The sequence below is a fragment of the Papio anubis genome, chromosome 7 (genome assembly GCF_008728515.1).
Source record: "Papio anubis isolate 15944 chromosome 7, Panubis1.0, whole genome shotgun sequence".
NCBI classification, from domain to species: domain Eukaryota; kingdom Metazoa; phylum Chordata; class Mammalia; order Primates; family Cercopithecidae; genus Papio; species Papio anubis.
The window spans coordinates 114,847,108-114,868,026 of record NC_044982.1 but is presented as its reverse complement, the minus strand read 5'-3'; the positions used below and the strand labels follow the sequence as shown (position 1 = coordinate 114,868,026).

General features: G+C 43.8%; 1 protein-coding gene across 1 annotated transcript in view; it reads left to right on the top strand.

Moving 5' to 3' along the window:
• PTPN9 (protein tyrosine phosphatase non-receptor type 9) overlaps nucleotides 1-20,919 on the top strand; it is a 108,169-nt gene that overhangs the window by 44,106 nt on the left and 43,144 nt on the right. Inside the window, exons 2-5 of the mRNA XM_003901228.4 lie at nucleotides 6,252-6,395; nucleotides 8,963-9,052; nucleotides 9,828-9,952; nucleotides 17,500-17,605. Coding sequence (XP_003901277.3) covers nucleotides 6,252-6,395; nucleotides 8,963-9,052; nucleotides 9,828-9,952; nucleotides 17,500-17,605 — 465 coding nt within the window. The remainder of the gene's footprint in view (nucleotides 1-6,251; nucleotides 6,396-8,962; nucleotides 9,053-9,827; nucleotides 9,953-17,499; nucleotides 17,606-20,919) is intronic.

Below are 20,919 nucleotides of genomic sequence, written 5' to 3'. Positions count from 1 at the left end.
TTATCGGTCTAGCTCTTCACTCTCCTAGGTTGTCTTGGGTTATAGGATTGAAGGTACTACCTGTGGAACTGAGAGTGCCAGCACATTATTCTTGACCTCTTGAGTGACTAGTTCCTTACCCAAAGCTCATCTCAAAATTATAGCTGCTCTTGAAAGTTTGATGTAACATGTAGACTATGTTGTTGGTTTTATTCTCTCTGATACCATTATTTGAACACTAGTGAATTGTGTCCAGTGTGTACCCTGCTTAATTGACAGCTTTCTCAGCTGTTTTATAGCAGGTTCTCCAGTATCTTTATCTTCATGGCTATAGTCAAGAAACTTGTTTTTATTTATTTAAACATGATTATGGGAGTAGGTAATTATAGTATGCTTTTTGACTATGCAGGAACAAATCTTACCCTTGAGGCCAGGCAGGCATGGTGGCTCATGCCTGTAATTCTAGCACTTTGGGAGGCTGAGGAAGGCGGATTGCTTGAGCCCAAGAATTTGAGATCGGCCTGGGCTACATGGCGAAACCCCGTCTCTACTAAAAAATGAAAAAATTAGTCAGGCATGATGATGCGTGCGTGTAGTCTCTGCTACTCAGGAGACTGAGGCAGGAGGATCAGTTGAGCCCAGGAGGTTGAGGCTGCAGTGATCGCTCCACTCCATCCTTGGTGATAGAGCAACACCCTGTCTCAAGCAAAACAAAACAAATCTTACTCTTACCTGAAAAACTGGTTAAGGAGAGTTGTAAGTGGTAATGTTAGTTTCTCCATATTATCGATTCAGATCTTATCCCAAAGGAAGACCAGAGCTGTTTGAACTCCAGCTCTTCCTTAGCTGCCAGGTGTTAACAACTTGTGTTTCATAAGCGTAGGTAGATTCAAACCACTGTCCTGGACTTAAAATATTTTCTAAGCTGTGACTCATCTTTTGACCCATTCTTTCTTTCACTAGGAAATACACTGAATTTTAATTTTGAGAATTTCAGTTATCCCTTCTGAAGAGTGTGTTGCTCATTAAAGTTGCTGGGACTTGTTTTTCTGGTAACCAATAGGGCTACAAATTAGTTTGTACTCAGTGGTTATGTTAAACCCATGTGTAAACAGAGGGAGAAATCTGATTAACTGTCTAAAGGAAGGTTGTTGAAGATGAGACCCTTCTTTCTGACTCCTTTTAGAGGTTCATCTCTTCCACCAGAGGGATGGGTATGCAGGAGGGTAATCTGAGGCTGAACAGAGCAGGTGCTATGCGTGTGTATTTGTATCTGTAAATATCACATCACTGTTTACAGTACACTGGACTCTCTACATGCAAGGCCTGGTCAGACCAAACCAGGAGGAACTGTTCCTGTGCTTAAAGCCAAGAATAACATCCTGACCAGCAGGGGGACAGAGGTCAGCTCAAGGCAACAGCTCTTGGGAGCTACAGAACACTAAGAAACTTGGAGTAACTGAGCTTAATAAAAAGGAAGGCAAGATGTACTTTGAAGGAAGTGTGTGAAACCTGTGTGCCTTTCTCTTATTAGGACATGGTTTATTTATGAAAAATGAAAAGATCTTTTTTTTTTTGAGACAGTCTCATACTGTCTCCTGGGCTGGAGTGCAGTGGCACAATCTTGGATCACTGCAACCTCTGCCTCCTAGGTTCAAGCTATTCTCCTGCCTCAGCCTCCCAAGTAGCTGGGATTACAGGCACCTGCCACCACACCCTGTTAATTTTTTGTATTTTTAGTAGAGACAGGGTTTCACTATGTTGGCCAGGCTGGTCTCAAACTCCTGACCTCGTGATCCGCTTGCCTTGGCCTCCCAAAGTGCTAGGATTACAGGCGTGAGCCACTGTGCCCGGCCAAAAAATGAAAAGTTATCTTAACAGATGGATATGTGATGAGTTCATATCACCTCTTGGTCATTTAGATTTTCTGATTCTACTTATACATTGATTTATCTGTTGATTATTTCTTATTAGAAATTGTATACCCAGCTAAGTAGCAGGAAAAATATGTTCTATTATTCTGGTGTTTTATTCTATAAGCAACATCAGAGAGGCCCACTAGAGAACTGGATTTAAAATATAATAGATTAATTAAAAATCAGTTACCATGTCTCAGCCGGGCGCGGTGGTTCACACCTGTAATCCCAGCACTTTGGGAGGCTGAGGTGGGCGGATAACGAGGTCAGGAGTTCGTGAGGCAGGAGAATGGCATGAACCGGTGAGGCGGAGCTTGCAGTGAGCCAAGATTGCGCCACTGCACTCCAGCCTGGGCAATAGAGTGAGACTCTGTCTCAAAAAAACAAACAAACAGGTACCAAGTCTCCTGGGGAATTTACTGACTGGCTAGAGTTTTATTTCTGGGATCTTTCTGTGCTCACTTCTTTTTCCTTCCATCTTTCCTCATTCTGATGCTGGCCACTCACTCCACAGAGGCAAGTCAAATTATTTTCTCTGGCGTGGCTTCAGCTGGTTCCAGGCCAAAATGATCTTCTGAAAACTTTTCTTCATGGCCTTTATTTCTTGGCTCTTTTCATGCACTTTGCCTGATTGGTTTTGCTGGTGCTTTCCTTCTCCAATGGTGTAAGCTATGTTGCCTTAATTGTAAGGCCGTAAAGCTCAGGTGCAGCCTCAGGCCGTTTAGACTTTCCCCAAGTACTTTTGTCCTTTCCTAGAAACTGGAGGATGAATCAGATGCTCTGTTATGAGGTATTGCTGACTCTCCTGGGATTTTAGTTTGCCAGTTGTTTAACCAGTGTGTAGCAATTTGGATTGTATTTGCAAGGTAGGACTTGTTGCCAAGACTCCGAAGTAGGTCATTGCTATTATGCTTTTTCTCTTTATTTTTCTTTTCTATATATATATATATATATATATATAATTTTTTTTTTCTAGAGACAGGGTCTCACTGTGTTGGCCAGGCTAGAATTGGCCTCAAGTGATCTTCCTGCCTTGGCCTCCCAAAGTGCTAGGATTACAGGTGTGAGCCACCGCACCCAGCCCTCCCTTTCTTTTTCTTTTTTTTTTTTTTTTTTTTGAGGTGGAGTCTCGCCCTGTCGCCCAGGCTGAAGTGCAATGGCACGATCTTGGCTCACTACAACCCCGCCTCCTGAGTTCAAGCGATTCTTCTGCCTCAGCCTCCTGAGTAGCTGGGAGTACAGGCGCATGCCACCACGCCCAGCTAAGTTTTGTATTTTTAGTAGAGACAGGGTTTCACCATATTGGCCGGGCTGATCTCGAATTCCTGACCTCGTGATCCACCCTCCTCAGCCTCCCAAAGTGCTGGGATTACAGGCATGAGCCACCGCACCCAGCCATTTTTTTTCTTTGAAACAGAGTCTCGCTCTGTCACCCAGGCTGGAGTGCAATGGCACGATCTTGGCTACTGTAACCTCCACATCCTGGGTTCAAGCAATTTTCCTACCTCATCCTCCCGAGTAGCTGGGATTACAGACATGCGCCACCATACCTGGCTGATTTTTGTATTTTGAGTAGAGACAGGGTTTCATCATGTTGGCCAGGCTGGTCTTGAATTCCTGACCTCAAATGATACACCCACCTTGGCATCCCAAAGTGCTGGGATTATAGTTGTGAGCCACCATGCCCAGCCCTCCCTTTATTTTTCAATTGAAAAATTAGCAAAGACAGAATTACCTTGTCCATGGTCACATGGTAAGCTAGTTTTATACCTTTTGAAGCAAATCTCATTTTTGTATTCCTTATACCTCTCAGTGCAAGTATTAGCTTAACAAATAACAGGTGCTTATGGCCAGGCATGGTGGCTCACACCTGTAATCCTAGCACTTCGGGAGGCCTTGGAGGGCGGATCACAAGGTCAGGAGTTCGCGAACAGCCTGGCTAATATGGTGAAACCCCATATTTACTAAAAATACAAAAAACTAGCTGGGCGTAGTACTCGGAAGGCTGAGGCAGGAGAATTGCTCGAACCTGGGAGGCAGAGGTTGTGGTGAGCTGAGCTCGGGCAACTGCACTACATACAGCCTGGGAGATAGAGTGACACTCTATCTCAAAAAACAAAAACAAAAACAAAAAACAAAAAAACACAAATAACAGGTGCTTATTAAATATGAATAAATAACTCATAACTGTGGGTTGATTGGAAATAGAAGTATGGTTAAAATTCAGAATTCTCATCAGATTCATCATACTGTAGACAAACAGCTGAGAAAAGTTTCTGGATGGAAGGGACAGAATAGCTGTGCATGAAGCTTTTAGTAGTGTAGAATGCCTACAAAAAAATTATTCCTGACTGGGCATGGTGGCTCACACCTGTAATCCCAGCACTTTGGGAGGCTGAGGTGGATGGATCATGAGGTGAGGAGTTGGAGACCAGCCTGGCCAATATGGTGAAACCTTGTCTCTACTGAAAATACAAAAATTAGCTGGGTGTGGTGGTGTGCGCCTGTAGTCCCAGCTACTTGGGAGGCTGAGGCAGAAGAATCACTTGAACCCAGGAGGCAGATGTTGCAGTGAGCCAAGATCGCGCCACTGCACTCCAGCCTGGGCGACAGAGCAAGACTGTCTAAAAAAAAGGGGAAAAAAAAATCCCAATTTAGCTCACAGCTGCAATCCCAGAACTTTGGGAACGCAAGATGGAATGATCACTTGAGCACTGGAGTTCAAGACCAGCCTGGCCAACAAAGGGAGTCCTCGTCTCTACAAAAAAGTCAAAAAAAATTACCCAGGTGTGGTGATATGCACCTGTAGTCACAGCTACTCAGAAGGCGGAGACGGGAGGATCCCTTGAGCCCAGGAGTTTAAGGCTGCAATGAGCAGTGATTGTGCCACTGCACTCCAGTCTGCTGGGTGACAGAGTGAGACATTGTCTCAAAAAAAAAAAAAAAAAAAAATGCTGAGGGTAGCAGCTCATGTCTGTAATCCCAGCACTTTGAGAGGGATAGTGAGAGGATCTCTTGAGCCCCAGAGTTTGAGACCAATCCTGGGCTATGTAGTGAGACCTTGTCTCTACTAAAAATAACAAAGAAATTACTGGGTATGGTGACACATGCAATGGCTATAGTCCCAGCTACTCGAGAGGCTGAGGCAGGAGGATTGTTTGAGCCCAGGAGGTTGAAGCTGCAGTGAGCCAAGATTGTGCCACTACATTCCAGCCTGGGTCACAGAGTGAGACCCTGTCTCAAAAAAAGAAAAAAATAAAAATCCCAATTTAAATCATTCTAAAATGAAGAAAGAGAAAAGTAGTTTGTCTAAAAAGGAAATTGGTTATAATGTAAGGAGAAATAGGGTGAGAGTACATAAATGAACATGAATTAGTTGAGAGAGAGAAACAGTTCTGGAAGCAGGCATCTTGCCAGCCTGGCTCAGACAGTAAAAATGAAAAATTTCCTCCCCTTTCCAAAACCACTATCCAGAGGGGCTATTACTGACTGTGGATACTAGTATCCAGTTTTGGGGTTGCCATGTAAAGCATGAAAAGGTGCAGTGGGGTCAGTCAGCACAAAGAATAGCTGCTCTTTTGATTTGTTAAATTCTTCTTAATAGTTTTATTGGTTCCAAATTCCAAAGCCAAAACCATTTTCTGATTCTTTTGCTGTGTCCAGTTGGCTTGTGGGACCAAAGCAGCAGCTGAGACTGCTATACTACACTGTGTATTAGGCAATAATCCTTTGGAAGGCCTGGCCACTTTTCTTTTTTTTTTCTTTTTCTTTTTTTTTTTTTGAGACAGTTTTGCTCTTGTTGCCCAGGCTGGAGTCCAATGGCGTGATCTCAGCTCACTGCAACCTCTGCCTCTTGGGTTTAAGCAGTTCTCCTACCTCAGCCTCCCAAGTAGCTGAGACTACAGGCGTGCACCACCACATCTGGCTAGTTTTGTGTTTTTAGTAGAGATGGAGTTTCACCATGTTGGTCAGGCTGGTCTTGAACTCCTGACCTCAAGTGATCCTCCTGCTTCCACCTCCCAAAATGTGGCCTCCCAGCTTTTTTTTTTTGCTTTGGGACCAGTAATTTGCATTTCATTCAGAATAGCTCTTCTCCCCCCTCATTTTTTCATGCATACCTGTGCTAAGTCCTGTTCTCTGAACCTAGATCTGGCTTCTGGCTTCACTGAATTATACAAATTTTAACTATTTCAGTTTCAGACCTGTTTCTACCTTTTTGTTTGTCTTTCCCTGCTCCCTGTAGCAAACTGGTTCAGACTTGCTTGGGGAAGGGATGATAGTTTTTACTTGTTTGTTTTTTGACTCCATAAATATATTCTCTTCTTACTAATTATTCTTTCTTTCTTTGTCAAACAGGCTACCAAGCAGTTTCTCGAAGAGATTAACAAGTGGACAGTTCAGTACAATGTTTCCCCGCTGTCTTGGAATGTGGCTGTCAAGTTCCTCATGGCAAGGAAGTTTGATGTGCTCCGTGCCATAGAATTGTTCCACTCCTACAGAGTATGTTGCTCAGGGGTGGACTAGACCTGTGGCAGTTGGGCTTAGTGTTGCTGTTGTCCCTATCATGCTCGACACACACATCGGTTCTCTAAGTGTTCCTCCCCACTCCCATAAAAAATGAATCCATATCTAGGAGCCTTTGTGAGAGCTGAAGCTGGGCAAGGCAGCTGCTGGAAGTCACTACTTTTGTATCTAAGTTTTGATTGTACACCAGGATGCCACATCTAATGATTGAGATGGAGGAAGTAGCCTGACAGCATCCTGGTGGCAGGACAGGGGTTCACCCTTCCTAGAATTTTAATCCTAGCTCTTTTCACTGGACTCTGGCCACATGAAAATCTGTTGGTTTTTAGGATGTCTAGGGCTTTTAGAAACTTGCCATTCAGATGAATGTTGAGCTTAGTGGGCAGTTTAGGAAGGGAAGTTGTTTTTTATTTTTATTTTTTATTTTTATTTTTTTTAGAAAGGGAAGTTTTAACCCTGGAAAAGAAGAGCAACTGCATATTAGCTAGGTCCATTATCTTAAAGCATCTTTATGCAAATGTAGCGGCATCTGGATTTTACTTTGTTTTGAGTTTTGTTTTTTGAGGGGGCACACACTTTGGTTTTGTGCTTCTGTTTGCTTTCTCAGTTTGTAGTGTCTTTGATAAAACACTATACAGCATGTTACTTTGGGGTCAGAATCCTTCTAAAGAAATACAAAATCTCCCTAAAAAAAAACTGGGATAACAAGCACTAGGATTAGCTTAACTGAAGTTCGGTTACATCTATGTTGTGGACCAACTCATTCAATATTTATTCATTTACTCAACAGATACTTATTTTATACTTACTGTGTTCCAGGGGCAGAGATTACTATTTAGAAAGAGAGACTAGGGCTGGGTGCAGTGGCTCATGCCTTTAATCCCAGCACTTTGGGAGGCCAAGGCAGGTGGATCACTTGAGGTCAGGAGTTTGAGACCAACCTGACCAAAATGGCAAAACCGTATCTCTACTAAAACTACAAAAATTAGCTGGGTGTAGTGGCACCCACATTTCCAGCTACTCAGGAGGCTGAGGAAGGAGAATCACTTGAACCAAAGAAGTGGAGGTTGCAGTGAGCCGAGATCACACTATTGCATTCCAACCTGGGCAACAGAGTGAGACTCTGTGAAGGAAGGAAGGGAGGGAGGGAGGGAGGGAGCTCAAGTGATCTGCCCACCTCAGCCTCCCAAAGTACTGGGATTATAGGCGTGAGTCACCGTCCCCAGCCTAAGAGGTTTAAAAACAAGCAGTTGATGAAATGGGACAAACCAAGATAATATTTTTTTTTGTTATCGATATGTAAAGGTAGAGAATGTCTCTGGAGAAAGGAAATGTAAGTGGTCAACCTTGTCATTTAAGAGGAGGACTGAAGAGGCAGGGTGCGGTAGCTCACACCTATAATCCCAGCACTTTGGGAGGCCGAGGCAGGTAGATCACTTCAGCCCCGGAGTTCGAGACCAGCCTGGGCAACATGGCAAAACCCCGTCTGTACAAAAATTAGCCAGGCATGGTGGCATGTGCCTGTAATCCCAGCTACTCAGGAGGCTGAGGCAAGAGAGTATCTTGGATGCAGAGGTTGCGGTGAGCCAAGACCATGCCACTGCACTCCAGCCTCGGCGACAGTGTGAGACTCGGTCTTGATTGAAAAAAAAAAAAAGAATCTGGTCATCAGAGTGAGGAAAATGAAGTCGTCGTAGCTGCTGTTGGAGACAATATCAGGTGGAGAGAAGACTCCTATTTAAACATAGGAGAGGCCTAAACCTAGAAAATGTGTGAGGATGTATGCGTCCAGACATTTTTGAGGTCCATATTTTAGTGTCCTGGTACCATGTCAGTGCTGCTGCATGTTTAAGAACCTTGATCCTGCACCTGAATGTAACACACTGGTTACTCTTCAGGGTTAGGATTAGGATTCTTACTGAGTCAGAGAAAAATACCCTACCTGAGGGGCTGATAAAGTAGATTTGGACAGGAATTCTGAAAATGCTTGGCTGGCTTGGAGGCAGGTTACAAAGAAATTCATAATCCATGTAGTTGACTTCATTATTCATTTAGCTGAATTCTTTTTGTTTTTTGTTTTTTTTTTTGAGACAGAGTCTCATTCTGTTGCCCAGACTGGAGTTGCAGTGGTGCTATCTTGGCTCACTGCAACCTCCACCTTCTGGGTTCAAGCGATTCTCCTGCCTCAGCCTCCTGAGTAGCTGGGATTATGGGCACGCACCACCATGCCAGGCTAATAGCCGAGACAAGGTTTCACCATGTTGGCCAGGCTGGTCTGGAACTCCTGACCTCAGGTGACCTGCCTGCCTCAGCCTCGCAAAGTGGTGGGATTACAGGCGTGAACCACCGCACCCGGCCCATTTAGTTGAATTCTAGTTCAACTAAATGAAGTAGAGTTAGTTATGAAATTTATTTAGTTACGAAATTTATAATTCATTCATTCACTGATAACCACCTTATCTCTGAGATTTGGTGGTTACATGGCACTGTCCTGAATATACAGTATTTTCATATTAATACATTTTGGAATGCTTCCTTTTTAGGAAACGCGAAGGAAGGAAGGCATTGTGAAGCTGAAACCTCATGAGGAACCTCTTCGTTCTGAGATCCTCAGTGGAAAATTCACCATCTTAGTGAGTGTTTAGGGACCCTATCTTGTAGGGCCTTATTACTTCCTTTTTTAACTGGTGTCCTGTTTGGACTTTGTTCCTATATACCTTATCCTGAATCTAGAGAGTCTCCACAGTTAGGAGCAGATGTGAAACAGCCATGCAGTTTGGTATAAAATTATTTTAGTAACAACTGAATTACTAATAGTTTCTAGTAATTACAGTTATGAATGATAATTGAATAATTAAATTATGGAAAATCAGTTGTACAGTAGACTTAGAAAAGTTTCTTCAGTTGGTCCATTAAGGTTAATCATGGTCTTTGGGATAGGTATGCAATGTGTCAGACACCCATGCTTCCATACTTAACACAAGCTCTCCACTTAGTTGAGACCTCAGCCTTTCAAGTAAACATACAATGGCACTTTTAAGGCAGAGGGTGGAAATCATGATCCTGTTCCCTGGTTCTCTGCTGCTGCTTGTTTCTTTTGCCATTCTGCCAGGGAAGTTAGCTAGGAAGCCGGTGCAGAGCCATCCTTTGATCTGTCTGCAGTTGAAGAGCAAAGAGAATGTGTGTTTTTTTTTTCTTGTCACAGAAATATGGTCCAGGGAGTCCTGAGAGAATCAGGCAAGGGATGATATTAACATTCTTCCCTTTGGGGAGCAATTGGTGAAGTCAGGGAATTATTCTTAGCATCTGTTTTCTACATGTATCAAACCCTTATCCAGTGTATGTCTTAGTAATTGCTGTGATTTTCTATTTGATTTTTTAAAATGTTTCTTGTTTTATTTGCTTTAGAATGTTCGGGACCCAACAGGAGCCTCCATTGCCCTCTTTACTGCCAGGTTGCATCATCCCCACAAGTCAGTCCAACATGTGGTACTTCAGGCTCTGTTTTACTTGCTAGACAGAGCTGTGGATAGGTAAGCACTGAGACTATTTTTTAGGTATTCTACATGCAGGTAGGAAAGTGACAGTTTTTTACTTGATTAAATTCAGCAGTGCCTTCACCATTCTCCTAGGATGTGCCCTGGGCAATGCTATGAATAGAAAACAGTCCCTGTCCTTCAGGATGCGGCATGTTTGCAGGCATTATCAAGATGGTGGGTGTTCTTTTTTTTATTTTATTTTATTTTTATTTTGAGACGGAGTCTTGCTCTGTCACCCAGGCTGGAGTGCAGTGGTGTGATCTCAGCTCACTGCAAGCTCCGCCTCCCAGGTTCACGCCATTCTCCTGCCTCAGTCTCCCGAGTAGCTGGGACTACAGGCACCTGCCACCGCGCCTGGCTAATTTTTTTTATTTTTAGTAGAGATGGGGTTTCAACGTAGTCTCGATCTCCTGACCTCATGATCTGCCCGCCTCGGTCTCCCAAAGTGCTGGGATTATAGGCGTGAGCCACCGCGCCTGGCCGGTGGGTGTTCTCTTTACCACCTTGGCTCTATGTCAGGAAAACAGAAGCTGAGAAAGTCAATTATCGGCAATCTTCAGTGTATGGAAAACTACTTATTGGAAGAGAATGAAGGGGAGGTGACCTATGCTGGTTCTTTTTGCTCATATCAGAACCCTCTAGGGCCTCAGTTTCTTTGTCTGCATAACAGGAATAATGCCATTTAGTTCAGAGGATTTTGAGACTCAACATTCAGGGGAGGGCTGGGTGCAGTGGCTCACACCTGTAATCCCAGCACTTTGGGAGGCTGAAGTGGGCGGATTGCTTGAGGCAGGAGAATGACATGAACCTGGGAGGCGGGGCTTGCAGTGAGCCGAGATCATGCCACTGCACTCCAGCCTGGGCGACAGAGCGAGATTTCGTCTCAAAAAAAAAAAGAAAAAAAAATGGATTGGTAAACAGCATATACTTTTCTATCAACCAGTGCTACAGTTCCATCTAGAAGTCTTCTGGGATATAGGGCAGCCCAGCAGAAGATACACAGACAAAATAACTCAGAACCCAGGTTCTTAAAGGAGCAAGGAAGTTCCTTTAAGCAATGTGTAATTAAGAAAAGAGAGTGCTCAAGTTAAAGAAACTTAAGGAAATCCTGGGGAAGTCTGAACTTAGAGCAATTGGAATTAACAGAGATAGAGAGCTCTCTAAAAGCAGAAGGGCCTCCAAGGAGGAAGCCATCAACCATATCCACACCAGATGTTTGTGAGGCAGTAGAAGCAAGGGACAAAGGCTCAGAGTCAACACCAAGGAGAAATGGACATGTTTTGTAACCACATCTTACTTAGGGCTTTACCTTCTCTTAGTATTCCTTAGTAAGGAGGGTCTAAGCATGAAAAACAGAACTGTCTTCTATAGTATTTGGGATTTCATATCCATTTTATACTGAGTCTTATAAAATTCCATAACATAGATTTAATCAGTCTCAATCTTTTTATGTTCTCTTTATAAAACCTCAAGTTAATAAAGTCTTCTGAGTACTAAGACTGATCACATAGATCTAAACTCAACTGACAATGAAGTCAGGATTGAGATATCCATAAATGGGAAGCCAGGTGAGCAATCCTTCTTTCCAGAATGGTGTTTTAACAATAAGCTGTATTCCCAAATGAGGTTTTTTTGTTTTGTTTTGTTTTGTTTTTGAGACAGAGTTTTGCTCTTGTTACCCAGGCTGGAGAGCAGTGAGCAGTGGTGTGATCTCAGCTCCCTGCAACCTCCACTTCCCGGGTTCATGCAATTTTCCTGCCTCAGCCTCCCAAGTAGCTGGGATTACAGGTGCCTGCCACCATGCCCAGCTAATTTTTGTATTTTTAGGTTTCACCACATTGGCCAGGCTGGTCTCGAACTCCTGACCTCAGGTAATCCAACCACCTCAGCTTCACAAAGTGCTGGGATTACAGGCGTGAGCCACCATGCCTGGCCCCAAATTAGTATTTTACATGCTACACAAGGTATTAGCTCTGTGGGGAATATAATGGGAAGGTCATTACTTTCATGGACCTTCCTGTCTCTCTGGGCAGGCAAATTTAAAAAATACAAAACTCCAAACTTTTTGCACATTTCTAGTAGTGAAGAACAAGTACAAATTCACAAATCTATATTTATAAATAATAAACATTAATGACCACATTAATATAGCCAATATAAAACATACAAAAAAGAAATGCAGATTATGAAAAATTTTTTTAAAATTTAACTTTTGGCCAGGCGCAGTGGCTCACGCCTATAATCCTAGCACTTTGGGAGGCCGAGGCAGGTGGATCCTACTTGAGGCCAGGAATTGAGACCAGCCAGGACAACATGGTGAAACCCTGTCTCTGATAAAAATACAAAAAATTAGCTGGGTGTGGTAGTGTGTGCCTTTAGTCCCAGCTTCTTGGGGGAGGTGGGAGAGGTTGCTGAGGTGGGAGGATCACTTGAGCCCAGAAGGGTGAGGCTGTAGTGAGCCATGATTACGCCACTGCATTCCAGCCTGGGTGACAGAGTGAGACCTGTCTCAAAAAAAAAAACCACAAAAAAACCCACACAAAACAAACAACAACAACAGAAAACATTTAGGGAGAAGTCCAAAAGTATCAAGTTAAGCAAAAACCATCCTTAATAAAAACAGGTGCATAAGCATAAAGAACGAGCTCAGGTCATCACTCTCTCCCTGCTAAGGTAAATGGTATTGTTACAATTCAATTGACAATTAAACTCAAGCCCCAAGAAGTTTTTTACAGTCATCACATGTTAGTCCAGCTGGTTCTAAGATCCTGGTTTCTTCACTCTTGGGCAGAGTTATTTCTATCCTCTCACGCTGTTGTTCTGCTATTTCTTTTTCCCTGGTGCTTGCAATTTACAGTTTCTTACTGCTCTTGACATCTTTGGCTGGTCCTCCGGCTTAGAAGTGCTATATTGAGGCCAAGTGCATTGATTCATGCCTGTAATCCTAGCACTTTGGGAGGCTGAGACCGGCAGATTGTCTGAGCCCAGGAGTTTGAGACCAGCCCTGGGAAACATGATGAAACCACCCATTTCTTGAGGGCAGGGAACTTTCTTGTTAACATATATAATGGAAAATATCTGAATCTCTGTATGTAGAGAGAGAATGGTATCATGAACATCCACATATCCATCATCCATCTTCTTCAAAGTGATCTGTAACCATCTTGTTTCATTGGTAGCCTCTCATGGATCTCCTATCCTCAGTTTCTTTCTTTCCTTTTTTTTTTTTTTTTTTTTTTTGAGACTAGGTCTTGCTTTGTCACCTAGGCTGGAGTGCAGTAGCATGATTGTAGCTCACTGCAGCCTTGAACTCCTGGCCTTAAGTGATCCTCCCATCTTGGCCTCCCAAAATGCTGAGATTACAAGCATAAACCACTGCATCTGGCTTCTCAGTTTTTTAAAAACAAATGTCAGGGACTGTGTTTTAAACTTCTTGGTGTTTTCTGTAACATGTAGCTCAGGAATCAAACTCAGTAGGGAATCAGTCAGCTGTCATTGTAAATTTTTTTTTTTTTGAGTCAGAGTCTCACTCTGTCCCCCAGGCTGGAGTGCAGTGGCGCTTTCTTGGCTCACTGCAAGCTCCGCTTCCCAGATTCATGCCATTCTCCTGCCTCAGCCTCCTGAGTAGCTGGGACTACAGTGCTGGCCACCATGCCCAGCTAATTTTTTTGTATTTTTAGTAGAGACAGGGTTTCACCATGTTAGTCAGGATGGTCTCGATCTCCTGACCTCGTGATCCACCCAACTTGGCCTCCCAAAGTGCTGAGATTATAGGCGTGAGCCATCACGCCCAGCCCATTGTAAATCTTAAACTGGGTGCAGTGGCTCATGCCTGTAATCCCAATGCTTTGGGAGGCCAGGTGAGAGGATCGCTTGAGTCCAGAAGTTCGAGACTAGCCTGGGCAACATAGCAAGACCTCGTCTCTACAAAAAGTTTAAAAATTAGCCAGCTGGGCATGGTGAAGTTTGCCTGTAGTCCCAGACACTCACAGAAGGCTGAACTGGGAGGATCACCTGAGCCCTGGGAGGTTGAGGCTGCAATAAGCCATGATTGTGCCAGTGCACTACAGCATGGGCGACAGAGCAAAATGTTGTCTTAAAATATATATATATTCTGGTGGCTCATGCCTGTAGTCCCAGCACTTTGGGAGGCCAAGGGGTTGGATCTCCTGAAGTCAGGAGTTCGAGACCAGCCTGGCCAATATGGTGAAATCCCATGTCTACTAAAAATACAAAAAATTAGCCGGGCATGGTGATGGGTGCCTGTAATCCCAACTACTCAGGAGGCTGAGACAGGAGAATCGCTTGAACTTGGGCGGAGGTTGCAGTGAGCAGAGATCGCGCTATTGCACTTCAACCTGGGCAACAAGAACGAAACTCTGTCTCAAAGAAAAAAAAAGTGTGTGTGTGTGTGTGTATATATATATATGTGTAATATATACACACATATATAAACACACACACATCTATCTGTCTGTCTATTCTATACCCTAAAGTGTAAAAATCTTACTGCATTCATGTTTTATGTGCCTTCATAGGATGAGCACTTTGATCTGGGAATATAGAACCTGGATCATTCATTATGCATCCAAGCTTCTTTTTCTTAAATTCTCTTTGCCCCCTTACTGACTTGTTTTTGTTTTAGTCCCCTGCCACAAGCTGGAGTCATGAGCGGAGAGCCCATAAGTTGAATTTGACCCTTTAGGAGCTCATGGAGAAACAGAAAGTATCTAGATCTGGATAGCCTATTCAATAATTGTGCCACACATTTTCTTTGTTTCGTTCTTTTTATTTAAGAGACAGGGTCTCACTCTGTTGCTCAGGCTGAAGTGCAGTTGCATCATCATAACTCACAGTAGCCTCAACTCCTAGGCTCAAATGATCCTCCTGCCTCTGTCTCCCAAGGAGCTGGGACCACAGGCACGTACTACTAAACTTGTTCAGTTTAAAAATTGTTTTGTAGAGATGGAGTTTCACTCTGTTGATCAGGCTGGTTTCAAACTCCTGACCTCAAGCAGTCTTCACATCTCAGTCTCCCAAAGTGCTGAGATTACAGGTGTGAGTCACTGCACCTGTCCTGTGCCACACATTTTAACAGCATCTTGGATCTTCGTGGATCATAGTCTCTCTTGGGTTGTGAAAAAGGAGTCAAGGGCAGGGCGCAGTGACTCATACCTGTAATCCCAGCACTTTGGGAGGCTGAGGGGGGTGGATCACTTGAGGTCAGGAGCTTGGGACCAGCCTGGGCAACATAATGAAACCCCATCTCTACTAAAAATTTAAAAATAAGTAAATAAATAAGAAAAAGGAGTAAAGATTTAACACTAATGTAACACATTAGGTGCCAGTTGAAACCAAGTCTGCTGGAGAAACTTCATGTACCTCAGAATTAGACATTTTTGAAATGTTAGCTCATGGGCGAGTGCTTCTGCCTTGGAATTTGTTAAAGGGATGAAGATATGGAGGTTCCCAGGAGGTGCTGGTGCAAAAATAGTAAGATACAAAATAACTTTGAGACTGCGCATGATGGCTCACGCCTGTAATCCTAACATTGGAGGCCGATGTGGGTGGATCACCTAAGGTCAGGAGTTCAAGACCAGCCTGGCCAACATGGCGAAACCCTGTCTCTACTAAAAATACATTAGCCAAGTGTGGTGGTGCATGCCTGTAGTCCCAGCTACTCGGGAGGCTGAGGCAGAAGAATTGCTTGAACCCGGTCGGCGGAGGTTGCAGTGAGCCGGGATCGTGCCATTGCACTCCAGCCTGGGTGACGAGTGAAACTCTGTCTCAAAACAAAAAACAATAACTTTGAGATTTCAGGAATGTATTTTGTGCCAAACATTTTCTCAGTTCTAAATAGATGTGAAAACTGTTGCTGTCATCTGTGAGTAGTCCAATCAAATAATTTATTCCTAATGACCATTTGGGTCTGCAAATCACATATAATACGTACGAATCTGGCTTGGTGGAAGAGTACATCTTTGAGAAATCTTTATAAATCTGGGAAATTGGACTGAGGAATACTTTCTATATCTTCAAATGTTCCTAATTTTGGTCTGGGAATAGGCTTACTTTTTTTTTTTTTTTCCCCCTGAGATGGAGTCTCACTCTGTTGCCCTGGCTGGAGTGCAGTGGTACAGTCTCGACTCACTGCAACCTCTGCCTCTTGGGCTCAGGCAATTCTCCTGCCTCAGCCTCCTGAGTAGTTGGGATTACAGGCATGTGCCACCATACCCAGCTAATTTTGTATTTTTTGTGGAAATGGGGCTTCACCATATTGGTCAGTCTGGTCTCGAACTCCTGACCTCAGGTGATCCACCCGCTTCTGCCTCCCAAAGTGTGGGGATTACAGGTGTGAGCCACCATACCCGGCCATGGCTTACTATTAATACCTGTTAATCTACTTTGTTTTTCCTTCCTTTCCCTTTTTTTTTTTTAAATAGAGTCATGGTCTTGCCATGTTGCCCAGGCTGGTCTTAAACTCCTGGGTTCAAGCGATCCGGCTGCCTTGGCTTCCCAAAGTGCTAGGATTAGAGGCATGAGCCACTGCGCCCAGCCTTACTTTTTCTTAAGATAAGATCTCACTCTGTCTCCCATGCTGGAGTGCAGTGGCATGATCTCACTGCAGCCTCGACCTCCTCACTCAAGCGACCCTCCCACCTCAGCCTCCTGGGTAGCTGGGACTATAGGCACAGGTCACTACATGATGAGGTATTGTCATGTTGCCCAGCCTGGTCTCAAATTCCTGGGCTCAAGCTATCCGCCCTCCTTAGCCTTCCAAAGTACTGAGGCTACAGGCATGAGCCACCATGCCGCCTTAATCTACTTTTTAGGAATGCTTTCCAAAGGCCATTTATGGGTTTGTTGTTTTCCTCTATTGGGTTGTAAGAGACAGATTTACTATCAATGAGCTTAGAGGCATTCTTGTTCTACACAGTTTTCCATAGGTCTGAAATATTTTCTTAGAGGTGGGCTTCCAGTCTACTGAATTACAATTCAGTGACCATTTATTTTTAAGGGCTGTGCTAGGGACTGTTGGGTGTAATGAGTTGAACAACAAGTTCTTGTCCTTTAGGACAGAATCAGATGGCTACACAGAGTATATTAAGGCCACAAGAAAAATCCACAGAAAGATTTATGGGGCTTTAAAGGAAAAAATGATCGGTAGCATATTTGATTACAGTTACCAGCGAGACTTTCATGGAAGAGGAAACTTTGGGGTTGAGTACGGAATATGTTACAGGATTTGGGTAGGTAGATTCAGAGGGGTGGGAGAAAACAGTTCAGATTTTGATAACTTAGTTGCTGTAGATCATTCTCAACCTACGAGTTTGGCATTTGGTAAATCTGGATAAATCTGCCTTAATAAACATAGCAGATACAAAAGATAAGAGATCTTTTTGTAAGACCAATGTGCAGTCAGGCAGTTGTTTTGATCCTAGATGTTTCATACTCTCGGGTTTTGTTTTGGCATTAGGCTTTCAACCTGCCTCATCCATTTTCTTACTCACAAATGTTTTTGTTCAATGGTTGATTTACAGCTTTGAAACTCAGAGGAATGGACTCGTGTTTATCTATGACATGTGTGGTTCCAATTATGCCAACTTTGAGCTGGATCTTGGCAAGAAAGTCCTAAACCTGCTGAAGGTAAGACTATGGAGGGCCCTCTCAACTTTCCTTCAATGCTTGGGATTTTTTTTTTTTTTTTTTTAATTCTTTGGGAAAAGATTTAGGAAAGATGCAAACTTCAGAAATTATGTTCAATGTAAAGGCCATCTGTAAATGATGACTACTCTCTGCTTCCATAGAACAAGAAATGACCTTAAAAGTGAAGTGGGAGAAATTAAGGTAAAAAATGCACAGGAACGGCTGGGCATGGTGGCTCATGCCTGTAATCCCAGCACTTTGGGAGGCCGAGGTGGGTGGTCAAGAGATCAAGGCCATCTTGGCCAACATGGTGAAACTCTGTCTCTACTAAAAACACAAACATTAGCTGGGCATGGTGGCGTGTGCCTGTAGTCCCAGCTACTTGGGAGACTGAGGCAGGAGAATCGCTCAAACCTGGGAAGTGGAAGTTGCAGTGAGCGGAGATCGTGCCACTGCGATCTCGCGACAGAGTGAGTCTGGCAACAGAGTGAGACTTCGTCTCCAAAAAAAAAAATGCACAGGAACATTCTGAGTCATAAAAGTGGAATGGGCCGGGTGCCCTGACTCACTTCTGTAATCCCAGCACTTTGGGAGGCTAAGGCACACTTATGTGTATAAGGTGTATATGAAACATACATAAATTTAGGCTGAGTGCGGATCACACTTACAATCCCAGCACTTTGGGAGGCCAAGGCTGAGGTGGATCGAGGTCAGGAAGTCGAAACCATAAAGCTGCGCGGTGAAACCCCATCTCTAAAAAAAGTGACAGGTGGTGTGGTGGTGCAGTGCCTGTGAGTCCTTCTTTCGGGAGAAGAGCAGAGGCAGGGGAATGAAAGTGAACTGGGGAGGTGGAGGTTGCAGTGAGCCAACATCGTGCCACTGCACTCCAGCCTGGGTGACAGAGCGAGACTCCGTCTCAAAAAAAAAAAAAAAAAAAAATAAGAGGCCGAAGGCAGCGGTGGCTCAAGCCTGTCCCAGCACTTTGGGAGGCGGGGAGGCGGAGATCCAGAAAGGTCAGGAGATCCAGAGACCATTCTGACTAACACAGTGAAACCCGTCTCTACTAAAATGCACAAAAGCCCAGCGGTGGCGAGCCTGTAGTCCCAGCTACTCGGGAGGGCTGAGGCAGGAGAATGGCGTAAACCAGGCGGAGCTTGCAGTAGGCTGAGATCCGGCCACTGCACTCAGCCTGGGTGACAAACAAGACTCTGTATAAAAAAAAAAAAAAAAAAAGAAAACATGCATAAATTTCGTGCTTAGACTTGGGTCCCATCCCTAAGATATCTCATTATGTATATGCAGATATTCTAAAATCTGAAAAAAATTCAAAATCTGAAACACTTCTAGTCCGAAGTATTTTGGATAAGGAATACCCAACCTGTGTTATGAATGGTGCTGTTATGAACATTCTTAAACATGTTTTCTGGTGCATATGTGTAAGAGGGTCTCTAGGGCAGTGTTTCTCAACCTTTTTTCATTGTTGCCTCACTAAGGAACCTTTTTCAGTATTTTTTCCCCCTAATAATTCCTCTTCTAATGAAATTTAAATACCATAGATATACTGCATATCTCTATGTACTCTTTAAAATTTATTTATATTTTATTTATTTATTTTTTTTGCTCTTGTCGCCCAGGCCGGAGTGTGGTAGTGCAATGTCGGCTCACTGCCAACCTCCACCTCCTGGTTCAAGTGATTCTCCTGCCTCAGACTCCTGAGTAGCTGGGATTATAGGCGCCCGCCACCACGCCTGGCCAATTTTTGTACTTTTGGTAGAGCTGGAGTTTCTCCACGTTGGCCAGGCTGGTCTCAAACTCCTGACCACCGCCTCGGCCTCCCAAAGTGCTGGGATTATAGGCGTGAGCCACCATGAAAACCTAAGTTATGTATGTTCATATACACCTTATACACATAAATTGTGCCTCAGCCTCCCAAAGTGCTGGGATTACAGGAGCAGTCAGGGCTTTTGGCTTGTTTCCACTTTTATGACTCAGAATGTTCCTGTGCATTTTTTTTTTTTTTTTTTTGGAGACGAAGTCTCACTCTATCGCCAGACAGGAGTGCAGTGGCGCCATCTCGGCTCACTGCAACCTCCGCTTCCCAGGTTTGAGTGATTCTCATGATATTTTTTAATAGAGGCAGAGTCTACAGCTATGTTGCCAGGGTGGTCTTGAATTCCCACCAGGCTCGGCAGTACCACCTGTAGCCTCCCAAGTGCTGGGGATTATGGTGCTTATGGCCTGTAGCCTCTTTATGTACTCTGTATACATAAAAAGAGTAAGATTTCTTCCCCTTGAGATGGGGTCCTGCACTGTCGCCAGGCTGGGTGCAGTGGCGCGATCTCGGCTGCAGCCACGCCTCCCAGGTTCCGCCCACTCTCCTGCCTCAGCTTCCCAAGTAGCTGGGACTACAGGTGCACACCCCGACGCCCAGTTAATTTTTTTGTATTTTTAGTAGACAGGGTTTCACCGTGTTAGCCAGGATGGTCTCAATTTCCTGACCTCGTGATCTGCCCGCCTCGGCTTCCCAAAGTGCTGGGATTACAGGCGTGAGCCACCGCACCCGGCCCGATTTCTTTTTTTTTTCTGGCTCACCTCACCCTGTTCTCCTACTAATTTTACCCCTTTGGTGAGGTGATATCTCCCCCATTGAGAATGTATGCTCTAGGGTATACACCTAGGAGTGGATTGTTGGGTCCTAAAGTCTGTGAAGATTTAACTTTATAAGACAACGTCAAACTGTGTTTCAAAGTGGTCGTACCCCCTTGCCATGTGTAATGATTTCCATTGGTCTGCATCCTCTTCGGCACTTACTAATGTCAGATGTCTTAATTTTTTTCTCAATCAAATGGATATGAAATGGTATCTTGTGGTATAGCTTGCATTTCTTTTATTAGTGAAATTAACTATCTCTTCATATATTTGTTAGCTGTATATTTTTTCTTCTTCTGTGAAATGTCTATGATTTCTCTATTTAGGAATTAATAGTTTTTAATATATTATTGATTCTAATCCATAAAGATACATATATATACACACATATAATGTGTGCGCACAGTAAACTGTCTCTTAATTTATAGCTTGTTTTTTCACTTTTTATGAAGTTCTTTGACTAACAGAGTTCTTTTTTTTTTTTGAGACCCAAGTCTTGCTCTGTTGCCAAAGCTGAGTGCAGTGGCACGATCTTGGCTCACTGCAACCTCTACCTCCTGGGTTCAAGCAGTTCTCATGCCTCAACCTCCTGAGTAGCTAGAATTACAGGCATGCGCCACCACACCCAACTAATTTTTGTATCTTTTGTAGAGATGGAGTTTCAC